General features: G+C 47.5%; 1 protein-coding gene and 1 non-coding gene across 4 annotated transcripts; one reads left to right on the forward strand and one right to left on the reverse strand.

Moving 5' to 3' along the window:
- The first annotated feature begins 1,743 nt into the window (after nucleotides 1–1,743).
- On the forward strand, nucleotides 1,744–9,419 carry LOC100845709 (silicon efflux transporter LSI2). Of its 3 annotated transcripts, none has more exons than XM_010236482.2 (4): nucleotides 1,744–1,962; nucleotides 6,608–7,912; nucleotides 8,020–8,209; nucleotides 8,787–9,419. In XM_010236482.2, the coding sequence occupies exons 2-4, from the start codon at nucleotides 6,662–6,664 to the stop codon at nucleotides 9,053–9,055; spliced, it is 1,710 nt and encodes a 569-aa protein (XP_010234784.1). In that variant the 5' UTR covers nucleotides 1,744–1,962; nucleotides 6,608–6,661; the 3' UTR covers nucleotides 9,056–9,419. The 3 variants fall into 3 exon arrangements, with proteins under 3 accessions (XP_010234784.1, XP_003573991.1, XP_010234785.1); XM_003573943.4 differs by lacking the exon at nucleotides 1,744–1,962 and adding an exon at nucleotides 6,193–6,349; XM_010236483.2 differs by lacking the exon at nucleotides 1,744–1,962 and adding an exon at nucleotides 6,395–6,526.
- Nucleotides 9,420–9,558: 139 nt separating this feature from the next.
- TRNAK-CUU lies at nucleotides 9,559–9,631 on the reverse strand. Its single transcript has one exon. It is a non-coding gene; the product is annotated as a tRNA-Lys (tRNA).
- Nucleotides 9,632–9,970: the final 339 nt, after the last annotated feature.

The following is a 9,970-nucleotide window of genomic DNA, read 5'->3' on the forward strand; positions in this document are numbered from 1 at the left end:
GGGGAGGATCGAGGCAGGGCCTCCGCAAGAGCAAGGCGAGGCAAGGGATGGAGGGCTACTGCATGCTATACGCCGACTACTTCGCCGATGATCCATTGCACAACGATGTGGTCTTTTAGCACCGTTTCAGGATGTCTCGGAAGCTCTTTTTGAAGATCGCCGAGTACCTTAGGGAGTACGTCGATGACTTCAAACTGAAGAGAGACGCTGTCGGCACACTTGGTTTCTCAACAATTCAGAAATTCACGGTGTCCCTCTGGTTGCTTGCGTATGGAATTCTTGCTGACGACTACCTATGCATGGCCGAGTCCACGGCCATCGATTGCATGTACAGGTTTTGTAGGGCAATTGTGGCGGTCTTTGGAGATATCTACTTGAGAAAACCAGCTACAGAAGCCATAGCTCGGATTCTGGCACAGAATGCAGAAAGAGGATTCCCGATATACTTGGCAGCATCGACTGTATGCATTGGTCATGTAAGAACTGTGCATTTGCACACCAGTACATGTATAAAGGCAACAAAGGATCATGTAGTGTGGTGCTTGAGGCAGTGGCCGATCAGGATCTGTGAATTTGGCATGCCTTTTTCAGTATGGCAGAATCGCACAATGATATCAATGTGCTGCAATGCTCGAATGTGTTTGTCAAACTTGTTGAAGGCACTGCTCCTCTGGTGAACTATGAGATCAGTGGCCATATGTACAACAAGGGATACAATCTGCAGATGGCATATATCCAATATGGTCGACCTTTGTGAAGACAATGCCAAACGCACCTACAGGAGGAGCAAGATTTTGGTTTGCGACGCAACATGAAGCATGTAAGAAGGATGTCAAGCGGGCATTTGGTGTGTTGCAGGCTCGATTTGCCATCGTTCGGTACACTGCTCTTAACTGGACCAAAGATCAGATGTGGGAGGTCATGACTGCATGTGTGATCATGCACAACATGATCATTGAGAGCGAGCGGCAATGTCCGGTGTATGACACTGAACCGTATGAACGGATGGGCATACTCTAGCCGATGTTGATCACCATGTGCCGGCCGCCTTTGCTGCTTTCTTCACCAGGTGCCAGGAAATCGAGATGCCGGTACTCGTTAGCAACTTCAAGATGATCTGGTCGAGCATTTGTGAAGGTTCTGAGGAAATGTCTAGTTCTTTTTATTTGTTCGATTGAATTTGTTTAAATTGTGATTCAAAACTTATTAAATAATGTGCTTGTTTTAATTTGTAATATTTGTAAAATTTGATAAGGGAGCCGTTTGGGGACGTCGGCTAGGAACCGGCTGAAGTTTAAAAACAAAATCTAGCCACCAGCGGAGATGCACTAAATCTGCATGTTGTTATTGCGGCGGACGCGGACCAAAGCGGACAGTCGCAGACAGGCCCGCTTGCATCTTGAATCACCCTCGTACTCGCCTCCTCGATGCTGCCCGTACCGTGCCGAGCTTCTGGCTTGCTTTGTTTCCAACGTCCGTCTTAATTGTAACACCCTGCGCAGTACACCAATTATGCACCCAGCAGTTCTAATTAACGTGTTGACTCTTAACAGCTTGAGTTATTAAATTTATATCAAGCACGCATCGATAATTAAGGGCGCTGAGCTTAATTGTTAGTCAGTGCACTTTTTCCGTTGCAAACGTCCACGGACGCATTCGAAAGATTTAAGACAACCTAACGCAGACGTGGCTCGCCTTACCGTCGGCCGGACAGTTAGCTAGATGGCTGACTATATATACCTCTCACTCCCATTCCATATCCGTCAGCAGCCAACAAGAACTCCACGTTGGTAACCCCATCATAATTAAGCTCAATCCTTTTTTCTCTTCTAGCTTCGAGCTAAGCGCATGGAGCTGGAGATCTTTGGCTAGCTTGATCTTCGCGCTGCGGCGAGAGTATCGGCAGGAGTAGGCAGGCACGTACGCGTGCTTCGATCGCTCTGGTCTGGTGTCGTTGGCAACGTAAGCTCCTCTCCCTCTCTCTCGATCTCCCCCACACTCTCACTGGGGCCGAGCTTTTTTTTAAGGCTCTAGGTCAAATAGGCACACATAAAATTTTAGTTTAGGCATATGTACAATATAGGATGTAAAAATTATGGCCTTCAACCCTGGTGAAGTTATCATCCTAACCCATCTGCATGCCCCCCTCCCCCCCACACACACCTCTCTGCGCTTATTTTTTTTCTTTCAAAAAGGAGATTGAAATCTCCGGACTCTGCATCAAAATGATGCACACATTATTTATTTATTTAACAAGGCAAAATGAATACATCGACCGAACAATCCAAAGACACCATGCTATACCTACTAGCCTGATGAGAGTTGTGGCCATTTTCGGGATCGTATGTCCTGACCGCACACCACCGCCAAACATCTAAATCCGAAGGCACGTAGAGGTGCAACCAATCAAGCTAATTTCCAGCATGTGCCGCCAAAGCTGCACGATCTTTGCCCGACAGTGAGGAAGGAGGAAGGTGGCGGCCGGGGTGTCTTTTTTCCAGATCAGGGTGAGGAGGAGGAAGGGAGGAGAGAGGAGGCGGCGTGTATCGTGAAACCTTCATGCATGATTATATCAAGCGCATAATTAATTAATGAGGATTGGTTTGAATTAATCATGAAAAAAGTGCTATATTCACTACAATGTACAATTAAGCGTAGAAAAATATTGACTTTGTATCCCAACTGAAGATGGCACAGGGAGTGTCAGCCCCTACCAAAGGGTGTGGTAGGTTAGCGCTAGGAGTAGGCAACTCCCTCCGTCCATTTTTAGTGATTATGTAAGATGTTTCTGATACTCAAACTCTGGCCATTAGTTAGACCAATAATGTGTAGTTTGTGTGCCACAAAACTATAGCACGTAACTTGTATTTGAAAAAGAAAGGCATATTGTATAGTTTTCATGCCACATATAACACATATATTATTGATATATGTAACCAATGGTCAATGCTAAATTCAAAAGTGCTTAATATTACCCCCCGTAAGAAGACTTCGTGAGTAATAATTGTTACTACTACATGACTTACGTGTTCTCAAGGTTTAAGATTTCATTTTTCACAAAATTACAGTACCCAACAAAATTTCAGTAATTTTGGATTTCAGTGCCTGAAATTTCACCAAACATGAACAATATTTGTAAACAAAATCAAAATTGTAGGAAAACATAAATTTTCTAGCACAAATTGCACAAACTTAATTACTTGTCTCTCAACGAAAAAAACGGCATACTAGATTTTACAATGGATCAAGTTTACATAAACTATTTGACATCGGGCTCAAACTATAGGCAAGCTGATTTTTTTTAACCGGAAGTCTGAAATTTCGAGGGCAACCTTGTCGAAATTTTAAAACCTTGCGTGTGCCTATATTCATGCCGTTGTAGTATTTTCCTAAACAGCAATCGTGTTGATCTTAACAATAAACGTCCCTCGGGTACCTAAACAATAACTAGATGTAACATATACTCTTCAGTTTCCAAATAAGTAACATGAATTTGTGTAAAAATTTATACAAATCCAAGTCACTTATTTCAGGACGGGGTGAATATAAGCATTCCTTAACTGGTGCAAGTGATGGCTTTGCAGCACCACAGCCCCACCCCGTCGTATATCTACCCAGAACAGATTTGGTCCCAAAAGGCGATTTGGCCCAACTGCAAGTACGTACGTAACCACACCACACTGGACGTACACGTACGCCGGCCGTCCGGATCCCATCCGATGGCGAGCTCGCAGCCGAAACGAAAAAAAGGCGACGTGCCAGGAGCCGTCGCACTCGCTCCCTTTTCCCTGCAACAACCACTTCATCGCTCGCCGGGCCCGTACGTACAAATTAAGCCTTCGTCTCCTCGGGCGCTTCTTTGGCCTCTCAATCTCAACAGCGACGGCCGGCGCGCGGTCAGCAGCTCGATGGATCGGCTATTGTCCCGTGTCGCCGTGCGCGAAGCTCCCGCGCGCGCGCCGTGCCAGTCAGCCGCGTCGAAATCACGCCTCGGTGGCTAGATTTGATAGCCAGGCCCAGGCGCCTCTTTTGAATTCTCTCTCAGCTTTCTCTCTCGGGCCCCGAAACTCTTGTCTCGCTCCAGTAACAAGTTCCCCGCGGGCCACCTGTCAGGCGGTCACTTCGAACTGGACTTAATTGGGGAACCATTTCTACTCGAACGAGTGAGTCTCTGTGTCTTCCCTTTGACCCCGAGGACGACGAGTAGGCGAGTAGCAGCAGAGCGACGGGGGATGGAAAACGTGCTGGCGACCTGGCCACGACGCCGGTTTGCCCGTCCGGTCACGGACGTCGTCTCACGCCCGCGGTCCCTCTGTTTCAGAAGAAAAATAAATTGACTTCTTCTTTTTTGTTGCTACGATTACATCACTTATTTTTTGAATAGGAAGAAACCCCCAACCTCTACATCAATCGATGCACACGGTCAATTTTTATTTTAAAGTATTCAAAAGTAAGTCAGCATTGATCAGAGATTGTGAATATAAAATAAGCCAGCGGAAAAAGTTCAACATAGCGAGTCTACGATTACGTAACTCGTGAGGCTCATGTGCCCCTGTACTTACAATAGTGCTCTGTCCTCTAAGCACGTATATATTCTGGGTGAAGTGGAGTTACATTCACATTTCAACCCACAAAAACCTACAACCACAACTAAATTTCTCTTTTCTTTGAACTACTTGGAGTTCGATCCTTATGCGACATCATCAGCAATTTGAAAGAAACTGTATAACACTAGATCTAGATCATGCTTTTCATCTAGGAAGGAAGCATGATCAAGCTAGTGCCGTCTTTCTTTACATGCCCTTATCCTTTGCTATTGCATGGAGCACTTGACCGTACAAAGGGCACCCCTGCCATTTCTGCAAGTGTTGATCGATTTTGTTGAACAAATAATTGATCAACGTAATTATTGGTCAAAAATCTGTCCAGCTGCGATACTTTTGATTTTGCTATATAGGATTGCACGGATCATTATGGTAGTGGTCATAGCCCTCAATATATTTCTACTGAATTGTGTACTTATGAGTTTTTTTGAACTGGAAACATCTTTGAACCAAAAAACTCAGCCTCTTTAATTTAGATTTTATTTTCTGAAATTGCAGGAAACTAATGAAAGATAGATTGTCAGTAATCATCCCATCCATAAAATTTTAGGACAATTTTGTAATGTTCACTCTGCGAAAGAGTACATCAAAATTAATTAGTACAGCCACTATTTATGTTTAATGGTGCAAACCCGACATGTATTTTAATGGGTAGTTTAAGGATGGTGCTTTACTATGAAGCTGAAAAAACTTAATTTCCCGATGCTAGCTTGATGGTTATAATCGAAGGTCAAAACATTAGAAGAAAATGAACTTGAGTCTGATGCTGCCTCTCCTTCAACTTCAAGGATCTTAATACTCGTGAACTCTCATCATACAAAGTATACCTTTTACAAACTTTGCACTCGTTTTAAGAAACCTAGCATGTAAGTATTGATAATAGGATAATAGGATAATAGGCATAACTAAAATCAGTTCCTATCCGACTATTAAGGCACAACCTGCATTTTTATTTTTATTTTGAGGAAAAGGCAGTTGCTCTGCCATTTGATAGGATAGAAAGGAGACCAGGCAAGATTATTTACAGGAGGCCGGTCAAAAGACCAACAAAAAACATGATACGGTGCCACACACAGGCCCATTATCTCCGCTCTGCTAGTGAAGTGGCAAAGCGTGAAAACTGGGTGTGTGCCTGTGTAGCCACCCTCTGATCATCTGGGTTTTTTTTACACTGAAAACTGTAGGCTCCTACTATGCTATGTTAATTAATCTAAGTAAAAAAATACGTGAGTGCCGGCAAAAATAAACCATGCTACTTCAGAGTTCAGAACTCTTCTTTTAGGTTGAAAACTTATGCTCGTTTGGTGCACATGATTTCCAAATCAAGATATGCGAGTAGCCGACTACTAACTGCACGGTCACTGCAAGGTTTTCTCATATAACTGATGCTCATCTCGATATACTCAGTAGAGGACCAATCGCCGGCAGTACTGTTCAAAGCACGTACCACCCAAGAGCCAACACCCGTCTTGCCAACCAGCGAACCGTGTGTGCTAGACCGACCCAGATGTACGTGTAGTCTAAACGATCCCAGAGTCTAAACTCTGAACACGTGCAGGCCGGGTCGCACCGCGCACGTAATAAATACCCCAATCCTCCCGAGTCCTGTGTCCCAAACTCGAGGAGATAATCACACGTTAGCGATCCCTCTGCCTCTCGATCGTCACTCTCTTGCAGCCGCTGCTGGAGTCCGACGAGCATAGTCCCGGTCTCGCCTCGGTGTAAACCCCTGCGCCGTCGCCGAGGTGAGCAATTCCATGCGAAACTCTGCCATCTTCTCGTCGTAATCGGCCGAGCGGTTGCGCCCATTCGGCGACCGCCGTCCGGTGGGATGGCACGTGTAGAGTAGGCGCTGCCTATTTTTGGCCATGTTGACTGCCGACCACCGTGCCGATCCTGCAAACGCTGCCTGCTAGTGCTAGGTGCTAGAGGCACTTCTGTTTGTTTTGCGTCGACATTTACACGCCGATTAATTGATCAGTTTCTTTGCTCCGATTTTGCAGGATCTTGATCGATCGATTAGCTAGCTCCTCGTTCTTCAGTTGCGGATCGAGAGGATGGTGCTGGCGAGCACGCCCAAGGTGGTGCTGGGATGCGTGGCCTTCTCCATCTTCTGGGTCCTGGCCGTCTTCCCATCGGTACCCTTCCTGCCGGTGGGGCGTACAGCCGGGTCGCTGCTAGGCGCCATGCTGATGGTCCTCTTCCGCGTGATGACCCCGGAGGAAGCCTACGCGGCCATCGACCTCCCCATCCTGGGCCTCCTCTTCGGCACCATGGTGGTGAGCATCTTCCTGGAGCGCGCCGACATGTTCCAGTACCTGGGCAGCATGCTCTCCTGGAAGAGCCGTGGCAGCAAGGACCTCCTGTTCCGAGTCTGCCTCGTGTCCGCCGTGGCCAGCGCGCTCTTCACCAACGACACCACCTGCGTCGTGCTCACGGAGTTCATCCTCAAGGTGGCCCGGCAGAACAACCTGCCGCCGCAGCCCTTCCTCCTGGCGCTGGCCTCCAGCTCCAACATCGGCTCCTCCGCCACCCCAATCGGGAACCCGCAGAACCTCGTCATCGCCGTCGAGAGCGGCATCTCCTTCGGCGCCTTCCTCTTCGGCATCTTCCCGGCCATGATCCTCGGCGTCATCACCAACACCTGCATCCTGCTCTGCTACTTCTGGAAGTACCTCTCCGTCGACAAGGAGAAAGACCAGGAGGCCCCTGCCGCGGCAGCAGCCGGGGCAGAGGTGGTCACCGTTGATGACGAGGTCACGGCCTCGCACCGCTTCACGCCGGCCAGAATGTCGCACGCCTCGTCCTTCAACGCCGACGTTGGAGACTGCATCGGAGAGCCGATGCGGAGGAGCGACAGCATGAGCAGGGCCGGCAATGGCGACGCCATGGCCATGGCCATGCGCAGCAGGAGCTATAACTCGTCCGAGGGCGACATCCAGGTGGCCATCAGGTCGCTGCGCGCGTCCAGCTTGTCGCAGGAGATGGTGGAGGTGTCCACGGTCTGCGACGGACGGCGCGACGAAGGGCCCCGAAAGATCACCAGGACGACGAGCCACCAGAGGAGCGTCATCATCGAGGACGCGCCAGAGCTGGAGCTCGCCGACAGCGACAAGGAGAAGCCGGAAGAGGCGGCCAGGCAGCAGAAGAGCTGGAAGGTGCTCGTGTGGAAGGCGGCCGTCTACCTCACCACGCTCGGGATGCTAATCTCCCTCCTCATGGGGCTCAACATGTCCTGGACTGCCATCACCGCCGCTCTCGTGCTCCTCGCGCTTGATTTCACCGACGCGCAAGCTTGCCTCGAGAAGGTACTGTGTACGCCGCCATTAATAATTCTCTTCTGCAAATTGGTCATTTTGCTCCTTCCTTTTTTTGTGACGGCAAACATGCTGATTCGCCATGATTTAATTTGCAGGTATCCTACTCGTTGCTCATCTTCTTCTGCGGGATGTTCATAACGGTGGATGGCTTCAACAGAACTGGCATCCCAAACGCGCTCTGGGAGCTGGTGGAACCGCACGCGAGGATCGATAGCGCCAAAGGAATTGCCCTTCTTGCAGTTGTGATTCTTGTTCTTTCAAATGTTGCCTCCAATGTTCCAACAGGTAACGCTTTTTCAATGTTGCCTCAAATGGTATGTCTTCAAATCTCGTCCCAATGAACGGTTCAAAAGAACAGCAAAAACTTGCCTACTTACTCCGTACAACAAAGGATGTCTCAACTTCCTAAATTTAAATGCATCTATACATTAAGTAATGTCTAGATACATCTAAATTTTGACAAACTTGAGACATCTTTTGTTAGACGGTAGTTATGTGATGGTGGTGTACCTAGATCTGATCACATAGTGCAGTGAATTTATTAGTTTAGAGCGATCTTTTACAGTCAGTATGTTTAGATTGTGGGAATAGTTAGTGATACGAGAATCCAGGATTGTGGACTTTTAAAAAATCTGTTTTGACTGACAACTTACTTAAACTAAACCTTTGAAAGACATCTCCTTCCAGTTGGAATCAGAATCACATCTGTAATCTTCCCTGTTGTAACTGCAAAAAACTTCAGAAAGTTGCTTAGGAACCTTGTGTTCATTACTTCGGATAACAAATTTATTCAGATGTCTTTGACAACTTGACAGTTTCTAATCAAACTTGTGTGTAATCTCTGAATGAACTTCCTTTTCAGTGCTACTTCTGGGCACAAGAGTGGCAGCATCAGCTGGTGCAATCTCTCCTGCTTCAGAGAAGAAAGCTTGGCTCATCCTGGCCTGGGTCAGCACGGTGGCTGGCAACCTCACGCTGCTGGGATCGGCGGCGAACCTGATCGTCTGCGAGCAGGCGCGGCGGGCGCAGTTCCACGGGTACAACCTCACCTTCTGGAGCCACCTCCGCTTTGGCGTGCCGTCGACGATCATCGTCACCGCCATCGGCCTGCTCATCGTCGTTAGCTACTGAACGGAATCTGGAGGAAGTACTCCTGTCCGACGTAGCAGTATAGCAGTGTGCTTCCTCCACAAGGAAGGAAGCGACTGTGCAACTGGGGAATTTACCCTGGGAAGGGAGATGATATTTGTAACTTTGTGTTTCGTTGTAATTTTGTCTTTTATACGTTCATGTAATCTTTGCGCCAACAAGGAGTCGTGAGGCGTCCTCGCCCATCTGCTAAAGCAAATAATGGGCATGTATGTAAGATCACCCGGTCCACGAAAGTAGTCGGCGTTCGTCCATGTTCTAAGATGGTAATGTTATTTCAACACTATATATGGTGTTTGCAGATGCCAAAACAAAGTCGTTAAGACAGATGATTTGGAAACAAAAACACTTTCCATGGATTGGGAAGGTTGTGTTCTGTGAAAAACGCTCGTCGATGGGTTTTGGTAGAGACGGGCGTTCGTTCAATTTCGTTTAACGTGCGAGATTAGAAAAAGTAAAAGCTAAATGTCATCAAAATCAAAATTCGCCCACCGTGGGGCTCGAACCCACGACCACAAGGTTAAGAGCCTTGCGCTCTACCAACTGAGCTAGACGGGCTAGTATGGCTAAATATAAAATAAACATTGTATCATCTTATCCGAAATTGGATATGTCATTTCTATACCTCAATTTTTTTTTTACAAGAATGCAACCCGGCGGGTGCAGGTGCATCACCAATTAAAGAAGAAGAGCCAGAAGGCTAGTACAACGCCCGAGAGGCCATACAACGCCACCGAGTGGCACCAAAACACAAAAGAGACTACGTACTAGTAAGCCACCTACTCGCCCCATGGGCCGACACAAAGATACTACCCCTAAGCAGTCCGGCGTGCATCCACTTCATCAACTCATCCATGATAGTCGAAATGACCCGTGCATCGAAGGGGTCGCGCCGTT

This window comes from Brachypodium distachyon, chromosome 3, assembly GCF_000005505.3.
Source record: "Brachypodium distachyon strain Bd21 chromosome 3, Brachypodium_distachyon_v3.0, whole genome shotgun sequence".
NCBI classification, from domain to species: Eukaryota; Viridiplantae; Streptophyta; class Magnoliopsida; order Poales; family Poaceae; genus Brachypodium; species Brachypodium distachyon.

Coding starts and splice junctions, on each gene's coding strand:
- LOC100845709 (XM_010236482.2), top strand. CDS start 6,662: ATGGTGCTGGCGAGCACGCCCAAGGTGGTGCTGGGATGCGTGGCCTTC. Junction 7,913..8,019: donor CGCAAGCTTGCCTCGAGAAG/GTACTGTGTACG, acceptor TTTAATTTGCAG/GTATCCTACTCGTTGCTCAT. Junction 8,210..8,786: donor TGCCTCCAATGTTCCAACAG/GTAACGCTTTTT, acceptor CTTCCTTTTCAG/TGCTACTTCTGGGCACAAGA.